Raw genomic sequence first — 24,770 nt, 5'->3', positions numbered from 1 at the left:
CTCCTGACAAAAAGGGAGAGTGATGCAAAAAAATCCAAGGGACTTTTCCAGCAAGACTGGAAGCTGCTACACAAAGGTAAAACAGCTACACAAAGAAAAACTGGAACTACATGGAAGAAGCTTTTGAATCAATATGAGCAAAGAAACATGACAGCATTACTAACTCTCAATCAGTGGATTTAATAAAGATAAAAACAAATGTTTTCAAATATCAGTGAATGGAGTTTCACCACCCACACGCATTGGCAGCTGATAGCCAGCAGTGCTGACTTATGTACAGATGGAGTAAAGCCAGGAACGGGGCACGTCTCCTGGCTGCCAGGTTCATGTTTTAAGTCTGTCCTGGTGTCGGGCACGGATAGAGTTAATTTCCTTCCTAGTAGCTGGTACAGTGCTGTGTTTTGGATTTAGGATGAGAACAATGTTGATAACACACCGATGTTTAGTTGTTGCTGAGCAGTGCTTACACTAGCCAAGGACTTTTCAGCTTCCCATGCTCTACCGACTGAGAAGGCTGGAGGTGCACAAGAAGCTGGGAGGGGGCACAGCCAGGACAGCTGACCCCAACTGGCCAAAGGGACATTCCACACCATGGGACGTCATGCTCAGTACATAAACTGGGGGGAGCTGGCCGGGGGGGCCGCTGCTCGGGGACATCGGTCGGAAGGTGGTGAGCAATTGCACTGTGCATCACTTGCTCTGTATATTATTATTATTATTATTATTACTACTACTACATTACTATTGTTGTTGTTATTATTATTTTATTTCAATTATTAAACTGTTCTTATCTCAACCCACGAGTTTTCTCACTTCTACTCTTCAATTCTCTCCCCCATCCCGCCGGTGGGCGGGGGGGGAGTGAGCGAGCAGCTGTGTGGTGCTCAGTTGCCGACTGAGGTTAAACCACAACAAAGTCGCAAGAACACTGTAAGCAATGCAGCATTCCTAGAGCTGGTTTTTGAGGAGAGAGACTTCGTGGGTATTGAAGACACCCTGTCCATACAAAGCGATTAAGGTGGCACTTGCGTAAGTAGCTGGGAATAGGGTTTCACCCAGACATTAGGATTACCCACATACATAAGCCACTTACAAATCTATCAAATATTAGTGATTATGCAGGCGATTTTTCAGGGGTTTTCTACACTTAGACAAACCCATAAAGCACGAACATTTTGTAACATATCTCAAAAAGTAATGAGAAAAGTTACTACTTAAAAGGTGAAATTCTCTTGTAACTATTGCTTGTGAAGTGGGAAAAACCCTTGCTCTGCTCCCCTTCCTGTATTGGTTTTCTTTTGGAAGCAGAGAGGTGTTTTTCAGGCTGAAAAACTACTGTTGTTGAATAGACACAAAAGGATCCTTCTTTTTTTACAGCTACATTAAGCTTCCACGTCATTCTCATTCCCTTGCTTGATTTTCTAGGCTGAGGTGTGTCACCTTCTGTGGCTTTATCCACGCTTGACCAATACTTTGTATTTGGCATATGAATAGCTAAATTATATCTACTACACTTGCAGTTTTTGAAGTACTGGTCTAGAGCTCCTTGGAGATCAGTTTCCAATACATTTGGCTTTGATACCCACACAGAGAAATGCGCAATACACTTCACGAGAACAGGAATGCTTAGAAAGAGGACTCCAGGGAACTGTGGTCTCTAAAATTACTGCAGACTGAATAGCCCCTCCAGCATAAGGAGACCCAGGTCTCCAGGTTAATGGAAGCTCTACTCCATACTTCAGACTTTCAGATTTATGATTACTGCATTCACTTTCCAAGAGAAAGCTTGATTTGCCCCTACTTTATGCTGACATATTTCAAAAGGAGCTAAACCATAAACCTGGAGTAATACAACTGTGAACCAATCCTTCTTTCTTGAAATTTTCACGCTCAGAATACATTCGCTAACCACTGATCCATTTAGCTAAACGTAGTAAGAAAAACACCTGTTAACTGACAAAAACCATGATAGCCTTGTGTTTTGTATCCCTATCTCTACCCTATCCGCACACTTTGGTTTATTAAGTATTCTTACACAGTCCTCAGAAACACCTTTTTCAAGGACACATTCCAAGCAGACGTCTGTGACACAATGAATACCATATACAGAAAACAGAAAATCTATTAACTAATCGGTGGATTCCTGAAAGGAAGTATATCTAAAATATTTGCATGCAAATACACATACACACACCTTTCTCTGCATAGAGGAAGACCCTCTCTAGAAATCAAGCTCTGTTGGACAAGGAGACAGTTCCCTTCCACACACTCAATCTAAAATCATTTTTATCATCTTTATAACCTTCTGGTAAAATAGGGAAACACTGTCATTTTACACGTGTGCAAACTGAAACACAGAAAGACTAACGGGTTAACCAAGATCACAAAGACTGAGTCAGGGAGGGACATTGCCCAAGGTCTAAGCCGTTAGACTGGGCATGACTGAGGTGTAACTGCCTCATGCAATGGGCCATATTCCCTCTGGAAAAAACGTGACAGGGAATTGTCTCTTGCAGCAAAGAAGATTTCCCACGCACAACTTTAACAAACGAAGGTTAACACTTGGAGACTATTCCCACTTTTGTGGCGATGCAGGTCTACTTTATAGATATATTTACCAAGCCAGAAGCATTTTGGAAATAGCTGAAATATTTAGTAGAACATGAAAATAAACTTTGTGTCCGTTTGCGTTAGAATACATCAGCCAACATGGACTGATCAGGAAATGCAACTGCCTAAAATTCTGAAGAATAAAATAGACTACAACTACAAAGAGCACAGCAAATCATGAAATTTCTAAATTCTTTCAGGTCTAAAATATGAGTAGGGCACTACAACAGGAACATGCTTTCTCAAACTTGCGAACTAGGTATGAACCAGAGATAATTATTTTATTAGTAGCACAATTAAGAAACAAAATAGCTGCAGTCTACATATTCTTGTGGCTAAGGCATGGCAGGAACCTCATTTCTTAGTCTCTGGTCTCTATTAATCCAAGAACAGGCTTTTTTGTTCGTGATATGGCTGCCACGCTTCCTCTCTTGAAGCTATCAATTTCCATGTAGCAAACAGGCATTGAATTCATCACACCCAATTTTAGGTGTCTCAAAAGTTTACACCTACAGTGGAGCTAGTCCTCTAGACTCACTTATTTAACGAAGAGACATAAGTGTTTCTAGGGTGTGATTCATCTTACAATAAATGAATCACTCTCTGAAGGCCCCTCCAATGACTGCACAGGAGCCCTTGCTGACATCAGGGTGAATCATCAAAACAGATTTTTGCAATTCAAAACCTGATCCTCAAAACTGACGTTCTCTTGCAACCAGCCGTTACCCTGTATACATCCATCTGGATCCTCAGATCCTTTAAATAAACTGAAGGGTATGGAGAAGTCACACAAAATAACGCACTGTTCACGGCAGAGTCTTTGAAATAGCACCCTCAACTTTTGTAATAGAAAGTCAGAGGAGGGAGGGGGGTTCCCCCATGTCTTGCATCAGCCTTTCTCTTAATCTGATTTGCAGAGGTGTTGAACACCTTGACCATTGTTACCATCTCCAGCTGAGGCTGCAAAACCTCAGTACATCTGAAATAGCAATGTCAGGCCTCCTAACACAGCCCATTGTATTAAAATAACCAGCCACTTCAAAAAGTTTATCCAACATGTTTTCTGAATCCCAACTGCGTAAAGAAACTGATGATTGCATCAACTGATGATTGCATCAGTTTCCAGCTTTAAGATACAATATTGGCATTTGTCTTTATGTCTATTCTTCTGAAGGGATTGAGAACTGATTTTGAAAAGAAATACTAGGCTATCTTTACATAGTTCTCTTTCAACCCGTTTTCTATATGCTTCCCAATGAAAATGCGTCAATACCAACGTGACTGGATTTTCTTGATAGTGTTTACAGCTAGGATGCATTATTTGACATGCATTCAGTTCTGGAGCAACTTTAACTGAATTATTCATTTGATTTCCAGTGTTCTGTTTCAGAAAAATAATCTTCCTGGGGAAAATTTTGATTTTTCGTGCTATCTCCTCTGTCATAGTATAGAGTTCAAAATCACTTAACAGAGGAAAGCAATTTAGATTAAAGTCTCGGGTTTTGAGGGAAGCCTTTTGTTATTAAATTTTGAATATACAATAGTAACTGCCAACTATTTAATCAAAAGTTACTGTTCAGCTCTGGGAGGAAAAAAAATAGGAGGTGTCCAGTAATAGTATGTGTTAGGTAAAAGACTCAAGAGTGCATGCTCAGTTTTTATGTTCTCTTCAAACTCTGTCACCCAAACGATTTCATTGATTTTCCTGTATAATCACAGAGGTAAAGTGAATGTACTCTGCTTTTCAGTTTAATTATTCCAACTACAAATCTACATTTAAAAATAAAAGCGTATCTAAATAAGACTCTATAAGCAATCTCTTTTTTTCATTCCAGAGAAATGCAAATTCACTTTCAAGACCCTCTAACAAACAGGAGGAAATTAAACAAATGCAAGTAAAGATGGTTAGAAGAGCACGTTTCACCGTCAAGTTTGGGGGTTTATTCCCCACACATAAATTGAATAAGGGTAAATTCACAGAGAGATTATCTGCCCGTCTGGGGCTTTCTTTACAAAACACATTAGGCTTTTCAGTTTCCTACAAACTTACCGAATTTTAGCAGTGTTTCTTGGGCATTAAACTAAAACCAATCATTGTTATTGATTTCGAAGTAGAGGACTGGACCCACTAAATGATATGGCAACTGGCCCCATGAAGGGCAGAAATCCGCCTTTCTCAGAGTACTACACCTGTATGGTATCTTTCATCTGGAAATCCTGAGGTGAATTCAAACACCTTTACAAACAAGGTCCATATTATTAACTTTACTTTGCAAATGACAAAACAGATACAATTGGTCCCTGACGACAGCAGTCTTAAGAGTGCCTAAGCCCTAGGCTAACAACCTGTCTACAAGGCTGCAGTGTTTACCCATCTTCATATAACAAGCATAGCACTCCTGAAAGTGCCAGAAACCCAGAAAAATAGTTTGAGTCAGACTCTAGGCAGAAATAGAAATCTGGCCCTTTACTTAGGACTTTCAAGAGTTGTGGGAAAAAAATTATGACAAACTACGAGGTCAACTGTATCTTACGTATCTTATCTATGTAATGTATCCAGAGCACTTTGCACTTCACTGCACATGCACTATCCATAATTTTTCAGACAGAAATACAGGATTTTCAGTATCAAGCCAGCTAGTTTGATACCCAAATGGTTATTGCACATTTCAACATCTCCGATGAACCAAATGTTCAGACTACATCCCAGATGCCAAATATCAGTAAACCAAGACTGAGCAATTAAAAACAGATTCCAGAAATAAGAGGAGAAATTAATTCAGTGGGTTCTTCCAAGATACGAAAAGAAGAAAAGCTCTTCTCCCACAAATTAAACAAGAAGCCCTTAGAGTGAGATCGATATGAGATTAAAAAAACTATATTAAAGTATCTATGAAACAAGAAGTAAACAATTAAGCCTATCTTACATCAGAAAGCAAGAGGGTAAAAACGTGCATCATCATAATGGCACAAAGCAGCACTGGTACTTCAAGTCTTGCAGCAAAATTAACCCCAAAATAAAATTCTACCAGAACAAAGAGGTAAAACCATGGCTAAATGGCTTATGTCATCTCCATTTTGTCACGGGGGCGGGGGGGAGAACTAAGATTACCGTTGGTGTTTGTCACAAGACATTTGTTGAGCGAGAACTGGTAGTGCTGAAACTTTGCTTCTATTACATCTACCCGCATTATACAGGGACAGGCCGGTCCCTGGCCCAAGATCTGTAGCACACGGGTCTTCACAAGTGGCAATTACAGCAGAACCTGAAGCATAGTAAGCTTACAGCTTAGAAATAGCCCTTCTTCACAAAATATATGCAGCCTTCCTCTTTTCTGTCTCATGCTACTCTCAACCCCAAAGTCGCTTTACCTAGTACAGTAAGACAGGTGCAACCGCAAGAAGAATCAGGCTTTCGATTCCAACTCCTTTCTGCACCGCTACAAAACATACATTTCAAAGGAAGCCAGCCACAAGCAAGCTTTCTACTAAACAGTTTCTTTCCCCCCTCCAAAAAATCATCTGCCGAGAAGTTAATTGCCTTACAGTGTGTCTTGTCACAGGATCGTCTCATCAAGGGGTTCATGTCATCACTAAATGATTTGTGTATAATCATAAAATAATCTCATCCATATTCCAGAGCCAATTTCCTTCCGTGACTGAAGGTAACCGCAGGCTGAGGACCACAGGCTTTGCTTGTTAACACCCTGCCTTTGCTGCCACGCTCCTGCCAGAGCCCTCCCATTAGTGTTGTCTCAGCACTGTGCAATGGCGCTCGACTCCCCCCGGAGCTGCCACTCCTCCCCATTAGCCACTGTCCCTGTAACCCCACAGAGGGCCGATTCATTCCACGTTCCTCAGTTCTTACCGCAGGTTCATCGGATAACCCACATCTCCATTTTCCCGTGGTATTTTTTCAACTGCCCATTTTAGCCTCGGTGGTTTGAAAGATAACATTGCACTCTCTCTGTAACAACTAATTGGCTGTGACCGAGGAGGTGTATGAAACATACAGTAAACATAGAACAAGCCATTATATCGGTTCTAAAATTAAGTTTTGATGGAAACTGCCAGGCAGACAGACAGAAAAGCACTCTCCAGGGACAGCACTCAGGTTTGGAGCTCATTTCTCACAACATCTGACATGCTTGGGAGGTGAAAGCATGGCTCAGCTGAAGTCAATGAGAGTTTTCACCGCAGACTTCACTGGGGCCAAGATTTCACCCCAGGGATACTGCAGAGCGCATCTTTCAGTCGAGTTTAAGGTGAGTGGCTGGCGTGACACAGAAAGATTCAGCTAGGGCTGAGGAAGTCCTAGTTGCGTTAGTTGACACAGTGCCAGTTATTTGCTTTCACTTTTGACACACTGAAGGGAATGCCACTGAAATTGCAGCTCAATTAAGTAATGCAGCTTCCGCTGATTCTTTCATTACTGACTGGTCTCAGACGTGAAAACAAGTTATAAGACTGGAAATTGCATGTTACCTTACTCCTATGCTGAGGATCAAACTAGCATCTTTCACCTTACTGCTCCTTCGATGCATTGGTAATACAGATCACAACAATGGTTCTTCATATCATTAAAATATTTAAACTAGAAGCAGTGGCCAATATCTGATTTTAAAAAAAAAAAAAAATTAAAAAACCCACCAAAACCAAAAAACGCACCAACCAGCTCACTAAACACTTATCTGTGCAGAAATGGAGTACTTCCTCAACTCCCAGAAATGCCTCACCTCCTGAAACATGAGACTGGACTGCCTTTGCCATTCTCTCAATTAGCACATTTGCAAAGCAGCTCTCATCCACAGCACAGAACCACAAACTCGGTTGTCCCCACACTCAGTACTGAGCCCGCTTGACCCCTTTACACGCTGCAGGACCATCCAAACATAGTGGAGGCCTGGATAGAGCTCTCCCACGCACAGGGAAGTCTGCGAATATGCCAAGTGGCTCTGTGTGACGTGTGAAGTGAGGGAAGACCCTACACCGCTGCTGCAGCAAGATCCATGCCACCACCTGAGAGCTGTGACAGCCACACTCACAGCGTTTCCAAGCCTTGACACCTTCCACCTCTGAACACCCCACATGCCCCCAGCTCCCCACACCCAAGGAATGAACGTGACTGCTCCTGCACCACTGTCTGCCGTTAAGAGTGTTGTCAGTTTACTCTGTCACTAAGTGGTGCAATGATGGGGACTGTCAGGTTTTGGGTAGTAATAAATGCAGTCAAGCAGTCTCCACCTCCCTGCAGTCAACCTGAGGATTTTGACAAGATTGGATTTCTAAAAAGAATTACCTTCTGGAAATTATCGCTGTTCTAAATTGTCAAAGAAAGACTCCCCAGGTACTAAACCACTTCATAAAACTCTGGGCTGGTTTCACAGACTTCAGCAGTCTCAGTCCTGTTCACTCAGTCGCCTTCTCACACCCCACAGCACTCGGGAAGTTTCAGATCATTTGGAAAGACTCTGTACTATTTGCTATATGGAGACTCAGATCTCAAGTCAGCTTCTGAACAGTTCAGGGGGGTTCTCATCTGCTCTTTGGCAAAGGTCCAGCGTGTTTATAAAAGTATTTAACTAAAATTATACTTCCATTTTTCAATTCAGCTCCAGGATTACCCTATGTGACTTCCAGTTCTAAACTCCAGAGTTTAGCTAACCACTTCAAACGGAAGAGTTCATTTATGTTTTGGATCTCAGTTAATCTGCCTGACTGGAGCAAGACAATTGTTTTTATAATCCGAAAGGAAAAAACTCAAAACATTTGCTCTATCTGGTTGGTTCTCAAATTACCATGATCGCCTCTCTGTCCATATGACCCCCATCAGCACTTCAACAAATGAAAAGAAAATAGAACCAAGTAACAGGAGATTTCCCCTGAAAAAATTCTACAGAAACAAATATCCGGATACATTTCAAACTATGCAGGCTAAATTTTCAGAGGCTGCTCTTGGAAGTAATCACCCCAATCCAAGGGTTTATTGCTTTGACATTAAAAGAAAAAGTCTAAATGTATGTTGGACCAATGTAAAAAATACTTGAGAATGGGATAATACACCTATTCACACACTTTAGGAAATGACTAAATCATTTGAGGCTTGCCGGTCTTGATTTAAGATTATTTCCTCTACCATCCTCTCTCTGACACACCCATAGCATACAAATACAATGAATGCAAGATGCCAATGGTAAAGCGTAACACATTATTCCTGCCCTGTTGAAGTCATCAACCTGTCTGTCAACATTTTCAATTCACCAGAAAGCACCGCAAGTCCCCAATTCTAAATTAGGAAAAAAAAGGAAAAAAAAAACACTGTTAAGTCTATATTCAGCAGTAGTTGGGCTTTGCAGCTACCAAACTCTGGCTCCGCAGGTCCCTAAACCTCAGGGGACTGCCACAAGACCCTTAACCGAACCCCCGGAGGCTGACTTCTACTCCTCTGGAACTGACATCAGGACCTGGATCAACTCTGGAAAGAAACCGAAGCAGATGCAGGCTCCACTCTGAGCAGGGGCTATGTGAGGCCCCTCTGCTGCAGCACAGCACCCCAGGTACCTGTACAAGCGGTTGCTGCCTTCTAGGGGTGGTCAAAGGATCTAAGACAGGCAGGCTGTCCTGGTTTCGGCAGGGATAGAGTTAATTTCTTTTCTAGTAGCTGGTACAGTGTTTTGGATTTAGGATGAGAACAAAGTTGATAACGCACCGATGTTTTAGTTGTTGCTGAGCAGTGCTTACACTAGCCAAGGACTTTTCAGCTTCCCATGCTCTACCGACTGAGAAGGCTGGAGGTGCACAAGAAGCTGGGAGGGGGCACAGCCAGGACAGCTGACCCCAACTGGCCAAAGAGACATTCCACACCATGGGACGTCATGCTCAGTACATAAACTGGGGGGAGCTGGCCGGGGGGGCCGCTGCTCGGGGACTGGCTGGGCATCGGTCGGCGGGTGGTGAGCAATTGTACTGTGCATCACTTGCTTTGTGTATTATTATTATTATTATCATATTATTATTATTATCATTTTATTTCAATTATTAAACTGTTTTTATCTCAACCCACGAGTTTTTCTAACTTGTGCTCTTCCAATTCTCTCCCCCATCCCACCGGGTGGGGGGGAGTGAGCGAGCGGCTGCGTGGTGCTTAGTTGCCGACTGAAGTTAAACCACGACACAGGCACAGGTACGGATTGTTATCATTTGTTTTCTGTAGTACTTTTTCAGCACTTTCATAAATACTCATGGCCTTCTCCCATTTCTATCAATGCAGTATACAAAAAAAGTTCAACTGATTTTTCTAGGGTGAAAAAAATTAATTTTCATCATAATTAGGGACTGGGTTAAGACCTATCATCATCCAGTCTTCGGCCACACCCATACTACCATTCTGCTGCTGCCATTCCATGCAAAACCCTGGCTACTAAAAAATGTCTTTAAAAAGAAAGAAATCTTTTCTCAAGTCATGCTGAATGCATCCTGAACATTTCCTTGCAGCTTAACTGCAATAACTGTAATGATACAGGCCTGACAGCAGCTGATGTGATATGCCAGCTGGAGATCTCTCTTACACTAAAAAGTTTATAGCCTTTCTGTCAAACAAAAGGGACAATCGGTAGGTGAAAATTAACTTCCAATCCACAATACCACAGATCTGAAGTTGGGTGCACCTGTAATGCACAATTATAGCACTCTACCCAAGTAACAATTTCTCTGACAGCTTCTGCTACAGCTTAAAGAGCAGAGAAGCAATCTGGGTCACAAAATCATATTCAAATGCTGAGAGTAAATTACCTAACTGCGTAACGCTGCCACCATGCCATCTTCTCCCTCAGGAGAAAGTGCTTTACAGCAAGTAAAGCAGCGAATCCCTCTTTTAAATACATCCTTTAACATTCTTTAAATTTATTACATTTTAATTAAAGTCATAGGACTTTGTTTAAATAAGTTGAAAACCTCAGGTTGGCAGCCAGAATATCTTATTTATAAGAACTCAGAGGTCTTGGATTCCCATATTTGGATTATGTTGCTTTAATTTATTTATTTTTCCAATTAAAAAGTTCTCACTGCTCATGCATTTTTTATTCCCTCATGCGCTGTTCTATCAGGAGAAACATAAAAGAAGCAGACAACATGTTTTTTCAGTTGGAGACTACTTCCTAGCCTGCTCCAGTTTTATAATCTATTCTCTTATGCTCTTACCAACACCCTCCATCAAACAGCTAAGAGTATCCATCAAAACCACAGGCTGTATTCATAGTAAAAGGCACTCCAGCACATATTTTCATTGGAAAGCATTAATTTTCACTGGAAAGTGCCTTTCTCCCTTTCACTTCTGCAGAGTTCAAGTAAAGGAATACTGATACCGTCTGAACAGGTGAGTACCTTTGTAGCAATATGGCTGATGAGAAATAAAACAATAAAAATACAAAGCAAGCACCTTTTGAGCTTACCTCCCCAGATTAATTAGACACACTGCGAACAATTTGGAATTTTTATTTCTTAAATAAATTGTCAATAAATACATTTTGATACAGTACCTACCACCTCTTAAATTGTTGGCTCCGTGCTATTCCCTCGCTCTTCTCTTAACACTACTAGATGTAACATTTTTCTGCGTTGTCACTGTTGTAGGGGGCAAACATTGCAGCGGACAGTCAGGTACCACGGGCAACATCGCAGGCTCTACAGCTGAAACCAATTCCCAGTAAAGCGAAGACAAACGCCAGCTCTCGTAGGACTACGACAGCCTCCTGGGCTTGCAAATCTCCTGACAACGCAGGTATGTACAGCAGGATCCTTTACTTCTACTCCCTGAAGAGGCCAAATTTGGGAAGGTGCATGGCAGAGTTTATTTCATTATATATTAACCCTTTAGTGCCACAGGTTATTTAAGGACCCTCTGACAAGGACACAGTTGCTCTAGCTTAACCAAAACACTCACCAGAAAGCCCTTGACAACCCCCTTTTCCTAGAGTAGGGGAGCACACATCCTATACGTAACCAATATTTTGAAACAAGATTTGTTCGCCACTAGTGGACTCAGCATCGGAGACACAAGGAAATTAACAGCAGCGTACTTAATTTCCATGTTACTTCCAGCACAAGTTTTACTTGTGCATCCGTTGTACATTCATAATTAATATGGTCTTTTCATTTTTCTAAGCTTTCTGAACCTTACTAGAATGTTAAAAGCACGTCAGCAAGTACACCCGCTGCTTATTATGCCAGTTGTCTGAGATGTATCCCTGGCTAGAGGTTACCGCCTAGGCCCAGCACAAAGGCTCTCAAAGTCAGCGAGAAGAGTCCAGTGACACTCAACAGGTTTTTAGTCTGGACTCTAATGTATCTTCCTGTGTCAGCAGCTCCAAGCTCTAGCATCAAATTCAGCTACAATTCTTACTCCTTGTTCTTGAAGGAGCATCAAAAGGAGCAAGTACGATGCAGCAGGAGCTGATTTCAAAAGGACATGCACTTGAGCAAATATACCTCCTTTGAAACGTATGCCTCCCCCACCATATTACATCTCATTAGAACAGGGACAATTATACTGTTTTAAAGATGACTCTTAAAAGCACTAAAAGCTTTTACCAGTTCTCGAGTACTTTTCCCTAACCTATCCAGGTCTGAAAAACAAAGTCAACTTTGAATTCAATCCAAAAGACAATCAAGTACCAAATGTCAAAGCAATTTTACAAATCAGAGTTATGTGGGTGATAAAGCTGGGAAGAATAAAAGTCGATTCGACTATCTGTTTACAAATTAAAAGTTTCATCTCCAGTGCTTTCTGATCTACTGCAGTTTTTGGAGGCCAGAGACTAGCTTTGGGTATCAATACAAATCCTGCAGCAAGGTTCTGTTGTGGCTGGATATTTTTCCCAATGCAAACACTTTCAATGCACCCTCAGATACAGGTTAACTTTAATAACACTGCATTCACAAATCACTCACTCAGAATAGCCTTCCAAATGTATAACATATTACCGTAGCCCTAAACAGAAGGAGTAATGCATTTATGCAAAATCATGTGTAACTGTAAGGAAGCAATGTTGCAACCCCCTTAAAGAAATCCAGTGGGAATCCAAGGAGATTTAATTTTTTTGGTCAATTTCTTTCCTTTTTGCTTTGTGGTTTGTTTTTTTTTTTTTTACAGGGGAAAGAACAGTAAGTAAAAAGCACAGAACTTCTTGAACTAAATAGGTGCGTTCCAAGCTAAATTCTTGTTCTGATGACACCGAATCTCTGCAGGAGGTGGGACAGGTGAATCTATTGACTGCAGTCGTATTCTCTTTCCCTGTGACTGACTTGTTCAATTAAGTCCGCAGAAGTATCGCTTCTCATTAGGCATCCTGAACTCTGCTGAGAGCCAGCGACACCACACTAGCCTAAAATGGTGACGTTTACCTGTAAAGCCTACAGCTCTCAACACTGGATTCTGTGTGTACTTTCAGCTGCAGCTTTCCTAACACTAGCATGAGGAAGGCTCAGGATTTTCAGCAGCGCTCAGAAGTACCCCTCATTGGCTTGTTTTTCATTTTCACATCTTTTGACATTTATTGTAGTGTCATCAGGAAATGCTAGTGCAAAGATGAACAAGATGTTGAGTCCTCTTCTGAGTGCAAAGACGTAGGGAGTTAAGATATACTAAAGGAAACTGTAACACCAGCATTCACAAAATTCACTAATTCACTGAACAGAGATGCTACAGCTGAGTCAGGAGCTTAAAGACTTCCTTTTTTTTTTTCTCTCTCCATTTAAACTTCTACTATGATCTGCCCTCAAGTCATGCTTTCAAAACTATTCCCATTACTTTTCCACAGTTGTTGTCATAAACTACCACAAATTCACAGCCAAATAGAGGCATTTAGGTATGGATTTATGCTGGGAGCAGCCTTGACATGTACCACCTTAAGGGAAACTCTTAGATGGATCAGCGCTGTTTAGGGCTACCTGACGGAGATGACTATACACATTTATCACCTCATACGACAGCACAGCTCATTCTGTAATTGTATTTATCTATTGCTGCCTGTTGCTGTAAAGAAAATCAGGTCACAACCATGACTCTATGCAGCTCTCTTGTCCCCGGATAGACTTCTCCACCAGGCAGGCTTTTTGTGTTGTCTTCCTTTTGCATTGTGTGCAAGAAGGCAGCCTGCAAAACAATCTGCTAAAAACCACATTTCCTGCTCATCAAAAAAAAAAAAAAATATCCCAGGAGATAATGAAGAACCTGTCCCAAACCCCAATATGTCAATAAACAAACAAAAAAGTATACTGTTGTAAGCAAAGAAATAATATAACAGAAACAAATAATGGTAAGATAAATAAATCAGATGACTGAAATGAAGACGATCTTTACAAATTGTAGATTTCATGCCTCAATGAAATTAAAATTGCTCTAAATGTTTAATTGCTTATAGGGTCCAAATAAAAGGATTCAATAAGCAACCTTCCTTCAGATTAGATTTTTACTGTCAGTAGTTAATGCAGTTGCAGAAAATGGTTGTAACTTTCTTCTCGAAACAGTATCTCATAATTACTTTGGTCAAAATTAACACTTTTTCAAGTGTTCCCATACCGCATACTCCCATAATACATAACTTTATTCTGCACGCCTGAACAAAATGAAGACTTTAGAAAGAAATGTCTGCTACCATCACTCTATCCATTTAAGTGCCACAATTCCAAAATGCATATGCTGATCTTCTCACTGAAGGGAAAGGATATTTTTTATATTCATTTCAGTGCAAGAAGACACAAAAGCAGTGGATCATTGTCCTCATTCCTAAAGACTATTTTGAAGGTCCCGATTTCAAGTTTTCTGAGTTTCCTCATCAACCGCTAAGTTAGCAAAAGTCGAAGTCTTCAATACGTTGTGAGATCAATTCCCAAGGGGAGAGAGATTCTAGGGAAGAGAGAGTCTAGGTTTGCTTCTTTTTATTCCTTGAAATCCTGACAATCTGCCATCTTGCAGTCTTCACAACTTTTAAAGGGAAAAAAGCGCAATGACAGACAGAATACCCTTCAGAAAATAAAAAGCACCAGTTCTAGACATGCAAAAAGAAGCTTCCAGGTTTCTCAGAAGTTTCCAAGTGGGGCAGCGGGTGGAAAAATTAGTAAAAAGTGCATTCCTTGATTACCTAAAATAAAATTAAAATGCCGCTGACATATCTATCTATTCTTCAAGTCTTCAGGTATGCTGAGTGGAGCGGTTCACAACAGAACAGACTGCGCACCAATCTATCACACTTAAATGCAATCACAGTCAAACATAACAACAGCTAGTGCCTAAACTACAGAGATGCATTTAATACTCCCCAGTCAGCAATCAACCTTTTCCACATTTGTTCATAACCACAATGAATCGTTTCATTTTAATGCTTTGTTTTCCTTTTGTTATCCCGTGGCAGTTTACCGTGCTTTTTAAATAAGGTATTTAAAAACAAACAAAAAAAAAATCTCCTTTTCCAATTTTATTCCTGTGTGTAAGCAGAGAGCATTTTTTTAAGAAATATAAATTACTGAACATATTTTCTTACCTGTTGCAGTCCACGTGGAGCAGAAGGTGGGACGCACTAAGTGACACGGCAATCTTGTGCCACTGTCCATCTGCCAGACGGTACGGGAACACCTCTGTTCTTGACTTCCCGTTAAACCTGTAGTGATATCTAATCTCATCCCGCAGGCCACTGCTCTCCAGTTCAAAATAGCTGTATTTAAAACATGAAGAAGAATCAGTTCCATTTTTTGGTTTATTCATTGCTTCTGTCACTTTCTTCTTAATTCATAGACTTCTTTAAGCAAACACCACATGGAAGGTCACAATCTAAAGGGGTTACTCAGCATGGATTAGCAACTAGTTCATTTTTTAAAAGAGGTGGAGAGACAAGACTATACATTCAGCGCATTACAAAAATAGCAATACCATTTAGGCAAAAACAGCTCACGTTCAAAACACCATTTGATAGTCCCGGAAACTGAGGTCCTCTTTTTACCCATAGAAGAGGTTAAACTACAAGAATAACGAACCTTATTCTTTTCACCAAAATGTTTTGTATGAACATAGGATTTTAGGAAATGCAAAAATAAAGAGCTGTACATATCATTACCAACGAACAAACAAAAAGCCATTAAGGTATGAAAGCGCCAGGCAATCATTACATTCGTATTTACTATTTGCAAATCCACTTTTTGAAAAACTGTTTACTTCTGGGACTCCCCTACATGCAATTGTGCTTAACTCCTTTTCTGACTTTTATTGTTACAGCTCTAATTGTTCAGCTTTACAAGGGAACAAAACCTCCTGGCTGGATTAGGTGTCTCAACACCTGGCATACACAATCAAAACCTTCAGACAGTTGTCACCAGAGAACAGTCACGGGAGAGCTAACAAAGTACGGCTATTAACTGGCTTCATGCCGGCGGGAGGAGCCAGTTCTTCTTCTAGGGCGAATTTAGCCCTAACAGGTGGTAGCACGTTGACAGTGTAAATAGTGAAGCCTTCTCTCGGACCTCAGATCACACAGAGTATTTACAGCACATCAAATCAAGACTCTCTTTTTCCCACTAAAATGAAGCCCTGGCTATAGAAAGGAGACACACACCTCCTCTTATAGTAGAAAGAACTCTACAACTAAGTGCAGACGTTAGGTTGTCCAGCTGGTCCCTACCCACGTCTGCCTCCACAGGGTCATGTTTTTCCCTGCTGGACAATGCCAATTTAACATGGCAGTTGAAAGACGTGTGCTAGTTTAGGGTTAAAAAAAAAAAAATCACAGTAGTGAAATTCACTTCCAAAAATAAATGCAACACACAAAAAATAAGTATCCAGGTGCCGATTTTCATTTTCGCACAAGCCTTTTACACTGCTCGGCTGTACACAGACCTTAAAAGCCAGTGTGCACAAGCGTTACATGAGGTGTGTGCACTTCATCAAGAATAGCTCTTACCAGTGAAGTGGAGGCTTTTTAGAACATAAAAACTGAAAACCAGAGTTCTTTGGGAGGAACTTACTTATGAAATAAAACGCTAGCTGGGAATCTGCGCAAAAGATCGCAACAGACCGGGAAGGGGAACACCAAGACAACAAATCTTGACCAAAAGAGAAACTCAAACCCTGCTCCATCCTGCCAATGCCTTGCCATTACTTTTCTCATGCAACATACGAGCATTATCAGGTCACCCGAATCAAAGACTCAAGTGGCAAAGTAAAAACGGTCACAGGCAGATAAAGGCAAAACCAAAACAGAATGGAAACACAGCAGGCACACGTACAAATAAAATACATGCAGTACAGAGTGGGAAAAAAATAAGAAAGGCCGGTGGTGTGAAGGAACTGGCCTGCTTCATGGACAAGGAGGGCAGAGAAGCAGGAGTTTCCTAAACAGGAGAGCAGAATGTTGATTAACAACTACCACCCTCCATTAAAATACCTCGATTACATTCATCAGAAATCTGGAGAGGATTTTTTTATTATTTCATTTTGATGCTCAGTAAAGAGCACAGTCAATATACAGAACATACTGCTGCTGGTGCTTTCAAGGCAGGAAAGCACTAGGACAAGTACTGTCAGTGAAGTCATACTCACAAAGTTAAACGTTTCATAATTGCCATCTGCTGTCAAAGCACAAAAGGAAGTCATTAAAGAGACTTTCTCTCTTGTTCAGATAAACAGCAGTGAGGCAGAAAACTTCAAAAAAAAAATGAGGGAGAGCTACATAACATTCTAGTATCCCTCTCACACCCAAAGTATTTGTGTGTGTGTGTGTGTGTGTATATATATATATTTACATGGTTGATCATAGAAGCTTAAGAGCCTGAGAACAAGACAAGCTCCTGTTGCAGAAAGCACATCGCTTCCTGCAGTCATTCATCTTTTCTCATAGCCACAGAGCTAATGGCTTACTACACAATGTTTTATTTGTTAATAACATGGCAACAGTCCAGCCCTGGAAAGGTCAGTCAGATACTGTACTTAATCACATCTCTGCTCTATTATTTGAACAGCATAGGGAATTGCGAAGCAACGCAGTTTCTCATCTGACAAGCTTTAGTGTCAATAGTTACTTCAGGACTAAAAACAGCTTGTTGCTTACGCACCGAGTTCGTTGTCAAGCTCCTGACTAATTTATATAATACAGAAGTGACTAGTTAAAATTTACCATAAAAGCCAGTACTAACATTTTTATATAGGTACACCTAATGCACTGCTAAGTGCCACAGGACTGTATAAAACACCATGGTTTACCTCTTGAGTGACAGGAAAGGAGGATGACAGCAGACAAATTCTGCACCAATTTTTCACCACTCTTCAACAAGTGCAAATCAGAAGCAGTTATGCTCAGACAAACATCAGTAAACAACAGTCAACAAAATCCCAAGAGCAGAAACTGGCTGGATTAGCCCAACATATATCTATCTCAAGTACTTAAAAAACACAAGGCAATGTAAACCAACACTCTCGCACTTTTTTTTTTTTTTTTAAAGATGCACAAATTCATATCGAGATCTTGACTACACATACACTTTATTGTGTTCACAGTTCAGAAGATGTAGTTGTCTCTTCTCTACCAGAATATAATTCATGTGCAAATAGCTTTCTCAATAGCCAACATAATCTTATCTTTCCTCCTCCCACCAGACTCTGGAGGAAAGCCTCTTCAAAAGCAATGACATAAAGGCCATTCGCTCCTGGAAATAAATGCGCCTGCTCTGTCTTCAAGTTCTAACCTGCAAATTGTGGAATGGAAGACAAATGAGTGGAAAAACATAAGCTTAGGCAAGAAATCATCAACCTGTGAGAAAATAATTAGTAAAGCCAGAGAAAATAAATGGATTTTTTTTTTTTTTAATATCTAGCTCATCTTTGACTTGAAATGCCATTGCACAGGTTCTTATCTACTATAAACTAACAGGTATACAACAGGGGGGAAACTAACAGAAGCTACCGTACAAGAGGCAAGAAAATGAACTAATCTCTAACAGGTCTTTTGTAGGTACTTCCCAGTGTTTTGTGAGGAAGAAGAAAACATAGAACAGAACGAGTCAGGATTCCTGAAAGGATTGCAGCATCTGGGACCGCCTGAATAAATGTATCATCAGTAGGCAAGTGTGAACTGTCAATGTTGCCATGAGATCCTTATCAAAAGCCCAAGGGAGATCCCCGAGTATTACAACTTGTTCTGCTTCTGCATCACATCTGCATGAAGCCTGTGTGTCAACTTGCCGCTACAGTTAGCCCCCTGCTACCCTCCTCAAGACCTTTTCCAAGGGAGAGATGTGAGACAGTAATCTACTTGTCAACTTATTAGCACCGAGTGATGGTTTCTTGTTTTATTTGTCATTTCTCGATGAGGATTTTTTTTTATATTTTTTAAGCAGACGTGATCAAAAGTAACATGCATTTTGACAGATGAAATTCTCAGAACACATGTATTAAGAAAGCTCACTGTTTATGGAACAGCAATACAATATGACCTTGGCTGAAATTTTCCCACTACTAGAATTTCCATATTTGCTAAGCATGTAAGCTACTGCTGGCTTCTTTTATACGGTTATAGAATTCAAATGCTTTTTATAGGTCTGTCCGCAGTCTCTCGTTCAAATCCCAACGTGTAAGAGAAAAACAGGTTGCTAAATTCAGATTAATTTTATGCACATCAAAAAAGTTGCGATATTTTAAGATCACGCAACGTGCTTTACAGGACAATACTATTCCACAATCAACTCAAGATGCTTTACAATTCTTTCTGACAACTTTTGCAATCCCTATGTACTTCACGCACAAATATTTGTATGAGAGGATAAAGCCTGACTCAGTTCTGTTTAATGCTTCCCACCGCCACCCCCCTGCCCTTCTTTTAGTCACAACCATAGTGAATATTTGACTGCGCATTTGACAGCTCATTTCACTTACAGATCAGGAGAAAAAGGTGCCTAAAAGTATACTTTAAGTTGGAAACAGCTGCTGTGGATATAACGACCAACAAAATTGGAAAAGTCATTATCAACATTAAATAAGAACATGTAAGACACCTGAAGCAGAAAAAGCAAAGTATTTCTATAAGGTCAGTTGCCTCAATCCACCATCTGCGTTAAAGAAACACATTCATCTGTTCATCACATCAACCACAGCAGCGATCTTAACCTGTGACAAACACCACCACGTTTCATTCAAAGATTTTACTGCCGTCAGGTCGTGGAAGCGGCCAAAGGAGGGAGGGCTCACAGACTACAAATAAGATACAACCCCAAGACGACCTCTGGGATACATGTCCTTCTGAATATCCTTAGTGTATACAGCACTTTTTTTTTTTCCTTATCTTTACGAAGCTAACACCTATCACAAGACACTAAAATATCCCGCAATGAAGACAGGGCACCATCTGGTAAGCACAATACTGATTAAACGCTCCGATAAGAGCTCCAAGACCTAAAGCAAAACTACTTTTTGCATTCAGTTCTGGAAATCTTCCCCTTCATCACGTTCAAACATAAATAAAGCAGAGTTACCATTCTGACTTTACAACTTCCGTCATCCCTGATCAAGTGCCAAATGAAGCCCCACAGCCTCTTTCAAGGAGCAGCACCAGCACTTATAGCAGATGCTCTTAGAGCTACTGAACAGATGTCCCAGGGCAAGGCAGCAGGCACAGATGGCATCCCTGCGAATATGTACAAACTTGGGGTTGCCATCTAGTCAAAACACTGGTGCATCTGCTTAACATTGTGTGGGAGAAGGTCACAAAACCACAGGAGTTCAAGGATGGAAGCACCATTCACCTTGCACATGCTGCAGCAACGCTACGATACTAGGTCTCCCAACTGCTAGAAAAAAAATCACTGCCATAATAAGAATCAGGCTGTTATTGAACAGAAGCTTCTGGAAAGTTCTGTCAGTCTGGTCAAAGCACAATTTCTTATATTTTTTTATAGCAAAGCAAATTCAAGGAAAGTTCAGAGACCAGCCCATTTGATGTCATCAGCTAGAAGTTCGGGAAGCTTCTGCACAGATTTGCCTATTTGGACATGTTTGGGCACATAGCTTTTTCATTTCACAATAGCATCGTGCCAAGCAGAGTATCAGAACATTTAATGATGTTTAATGATAAAAATGGCTTCAGGCAAGACTGTGCTTTGGCATCTTTGCAGAAACACTTCTTGATGTATTCAGAGACAAACAGCCAACGAATCTGCATCCATTATCACGCAGATTTCAGGATTTTCAATCTACAGAGATTCTGTGATGAATCACAGATCATTACACTTTTGGCCTTTCGCTGTTCCTTACCACTGATTGAGTCTGTGTGCACAGTGGTACACACAGCACATTGTTATTTCGGTTGTGCTGCCAAGTGGCTCAGCCTGAACAGGGACATAAAAGAAACGGAGATCTTGTTCTAACGCTCCCCAGTGCAAAGCAAGGCAGGCCAAGAGCATGCACTGGGTACATTACGCTGCAGATAAGCTGGCAGGCATATGCCCAAGACCATCGCCACTGTCAATGAAGCCTTATAGAGCAAAAGCAGTGCCTCTGAAAGAAGAGAGGCATCTGACTTCAAACAAAAGTAAACATTCACCTTGCAGTTGTCACCACGGTTCTGTATGGATGCAAAACTAGAACAAGTTACAGCTGTCAAGGCAAGTATTTCAGTCGCTTCCACAGGCAGTGTTCTTTTACCCTAGTTACTGTAACGTGACGGGGTAAGATCCCAAGCTCTGAAGCATTACGCATTGTCAGACACTGGATTTTGAAGAAATGCTCACACGTTCAAGTGTACAGAGCCAGCCCTCCGCTACATATGCATACCTACAAACCATACAAAGCTACTTGCTACAGCTAGTTTAAATATGGGCAGATTGAGAGGCTGCACAGCAAAACCATACGTGGCAAATCTTCACTTAGGTGGCATTAAAGACTTACTACTGTGGCAGAGATTACATACTGATATCACGAAGGCTTATAAGCAAAACCAGACTGACGTCAGGTAGCACAAAAGGTGTCGTGAATAGAAGAAGGATCATCTGTGACAATGAAGGTATCTTGCTGAAAAATCAGATTAGCTTTCTACAAAAGAAAATGCAAAAGCTGAATCCCATATGTTGCACAAAGACTCTATCATCACCTACTGCGTTCCAAAAGCATTCCTCCTATACAAGCAAATCCAAAATAAGCCAAAACTTAATACTAAATTCTTTCAAATCTCTCAAGTAAAAGCCTGAAAGTTCAACTTCACTGTGCTGTTGGCTACCTAAACAGGATTCTTTGAAACATTTGTATCCTTTCATTTCAAACAAAAGGAACTAAATCCAGTCAGTTAAACAACTTTCTTTTTCCATTCAGACCACTCTGAAGACAATGGGAATCATGTTATATCAGCCTAGCTTGAAACTTTTAGCAATAAAAACCCCCACACTGACATTTTCTATAATAAATATTTTGTCTTTTGTGCTACAAATCTTCTACATGGCAGCTGGGCATGCAAGCTGCCAGGCATTAAGCATTTATGATGCTCAAAATATGCATTTGTGTACCTGCAACTAGGCAAAGGTCATCCAAATATAAATTTACTTTCTTCTTTGATCATATAAAGAAAAAAAGTAACCCCAACTTCTGCCTGCCAGCTAAAAGACAGCTTGAGTCAGAGCTGGTACAAAGCAGCTATTCATTTTCATGGCATGTGTTGTAAGGACTGACCTTAAGCATTTTTGTTTCCATTTCACATGTCTAAAAAAAAAAAAAAAAAAAAAAAAAAAAAAAAAATCTGTCTTCACTGTGGCTGCTACCTGCCTACTACCTGAAAAAGACCTGGTCTCTCCCCTATTCATAGTAAACCAAGTAGGTAATACCACACTGCACCTAAAAATGTAGTACTGCATCTTAGCAGGCTTCAGAGCTAGCACAGGCAGCAGGACAGTCTCTATCATTTGTAGTAAGGTGAAGTCATGACTCCTTAGCTGCTACCTCTAAAAAAAAAAAAAAACACCAAACCAAAAAAACCCCCCACAACCCCCCCCAAAAAAAAAAAACAAAAAAAAACCCCAAAAAATAACCCAACACATTATACGTGTACGTCCTCATACACATATAGACACAAACACCTACAAGTACCAAGACATCTCTACTAAAGGTAGGTGTCTGCAAGAAGTGGCCAGGTAATGGGAGAAATTTGATTTTATTCCCTCACAAAAAGCAGAGGTTGGTCTCACAGTAAGGGATGCAATCTAGTGTAACCACTCCTGAAAGAGATGGCCTCACTCTCCTGCCGGCTTATTCCTACCTCATCCTTTGCATCAGATTTAGCCGTTCAGTTGCAAGGAGGCACATCAACCCAATGAACTAGTCTGACAGAAAAGTAACCTCACAAAAGAAAAGAATCATTTCTTTACATATGACCACTCCAAAACCAAGTCACCTTGTACTCACACTATCGCTGTAACTCTAACAAGGAACGCAATCCACAGTTACACTCTGAAGTAGTCCTTGAAGGGCTCATCACCCACAACCCTTGACCAAAGGTTAGTTTCCCCAGTGCACCAGTGGACCGTTTGCAGCCCACAAAGCATTTGTATCTGAGGACTTTCTGAACAGAGGCTGTTGATTTTTTAAGGCTAACCTGGGACTCTGAGCCGGCATTAGCTCAGGGATCGCTGTGGGTCTGCAGAAGCCTGGAGCTGCCAGTGTGACCAGAGGGCCCCCGGCAGAGCTGTAACCAAAGCAGAGCAGAGCCGCAGTCCCTCCCTCCTGCTCATCACTGCAGCAAGAACTCAGCTCAGGAGATCCCCAAATCCATAATCTCTAAATACCAGATTTTAATAAAACAAAAGAGGATAACACTGCCTTTTAAACTAATGAGGTCTGTCACCTGAGTCAAACTACAATATTTGAAAACAAATTACCCTAATTGCTGTGTCCTTACAAGGAAGGTTCTTCCCCCTGATCTCGCTCTCAAATTCAGCAGCTTTTCAGTGATTTCTTACATTACGACAAATTCCACACATTTCTGTTAGATTCCCAGCAAAACATCTTTTCGTTTCCACTCTTCTCAAGGCCCAGCCACACGTCTGCTCCCTGCCGATCTCTGGATGCCCTCAGTCTCCGCCATGCCCTGCGGGGATCCTCCTTCCCCCCCCACCGCCCCCTGAGTGCTGGCAGCTTTCCACAGCCCACAGTCATTAGGGCAGGCACTGGGACCCTCCTCCCCTTCAGAAGGCAGTACCTAGGGCAAGGAAAGCACACAGGCATCGTTACTAAACTGCAAACAAAAAATAAAAACCAGACACATCACCCAGCCAAGCAAATGACCATCTACGAATAAAATGCCGCAAACATCTAAATATCTTATTAACTAGGAGAGTTACATTCTTAATGTAACTAGCGTGAGTAGTAGCATGAGAACAAGCCCTAATTCAGCGGACAGAGTTTTCAGAAAGTTGCCTTCGGTGTAAGTTTGAGACATTTCGGTGCTTCGCCTATATCAGAGGGTCATAAAACAAGCAAACAGAATAACTCAGCATGTTGGAGAAGGCTCCTGGGGGACCCACACATCCTGCTCCTGGCCGACCACAACATTTCTGCACTGTCCAAATTCGGTTTTAAAGAGTTTCAAACTGGCAGCCATTCTGCTCCAATTGCCAACAAGGTCCAATCAATGTGTTTCAACAGCTGTTTATCAGCAGCATGTTAATGCTTCAGAGAGACAACGACTGTCAGCCTACTGTACATAAAACACCTGCTCTCAGCAGGGAGCCGCAAGATGGAAGGTAGCTTCTCAAGCAGTAACTCCTCTTTCACAACGCTTAAATCAGTGGAAGACGTATAGAATATAACAATTCTGGCTCACTTTCCTCTTTTGCATATATTAACCCCGAGCACAGAAGCAGGTAGGCTGAATTCTATTTCCACTTCCATCTTGAAAGATGGGGGGGAGGGGGCGGGGGGGGAGAAAAAAATCTGGAAGAAACAAAGCTCACCTGCTTGTTCCACTATGAGGGGAAGAAAAAAAAAAAAAGGTTTGTAGATGCCTCACATATTTCACATCACCTCATTCAGAGGGATGGAAGTAAGGCTGGATCTTTATATTCTCTGTAGAGCTTTCCAGTTTAGCAATTCTACATATAAATATTAATGAAGGTGTGGCCTTTACCCTAAAAGAAAAAGG

The 24,770-nt window shown here is 41.1% G+C and overlaps 1 protein-coding gene across 3 annotated transcripts in view; it reads right to left on the bottom strand.

The window, feature by feature from the left end:
• NELL1 (neural EGFL like 1) overlaps positions 1-24,770 on the bottom strand; it is a 299,478-nt gene that overhangs the window by 243,426 nt on the left and 31,282 nt on the right. For all 3 annotated transcript variants that reach the window (XM_076343825.1, XM_076343826.1, XM_076343827.1), the window contains exon 4: positions 15,150-15,320. In XM_076343825.1, coding sequence (XP_076199940.1) covers positions 15,150-15,320 — 171 coding nt within the window. The remainder of the gene's footprint in view (positions 1-15,149; positions 15,321-24,770) is intronic.

This window comes from Aptenodytes patagonicus, chromosome 7 (assembly GCF_965638725.1).
Source record: "Aptenodytes patagonicus chromosome 7, bAptPat1.pri.cur, whole genome shotgun sequence".
Taxonomy (NCBI): Eukaryota; Metazoa; Chordata; class Aves; order Sphenisciformes; family Spheniscidae; genus Aptenodytes; species Aptenodytes patagonicus.
Note: the sequence above shows the minus strand (reverse complement) of the source record. Positions and strands in the feature narration are given on the sequence as shown.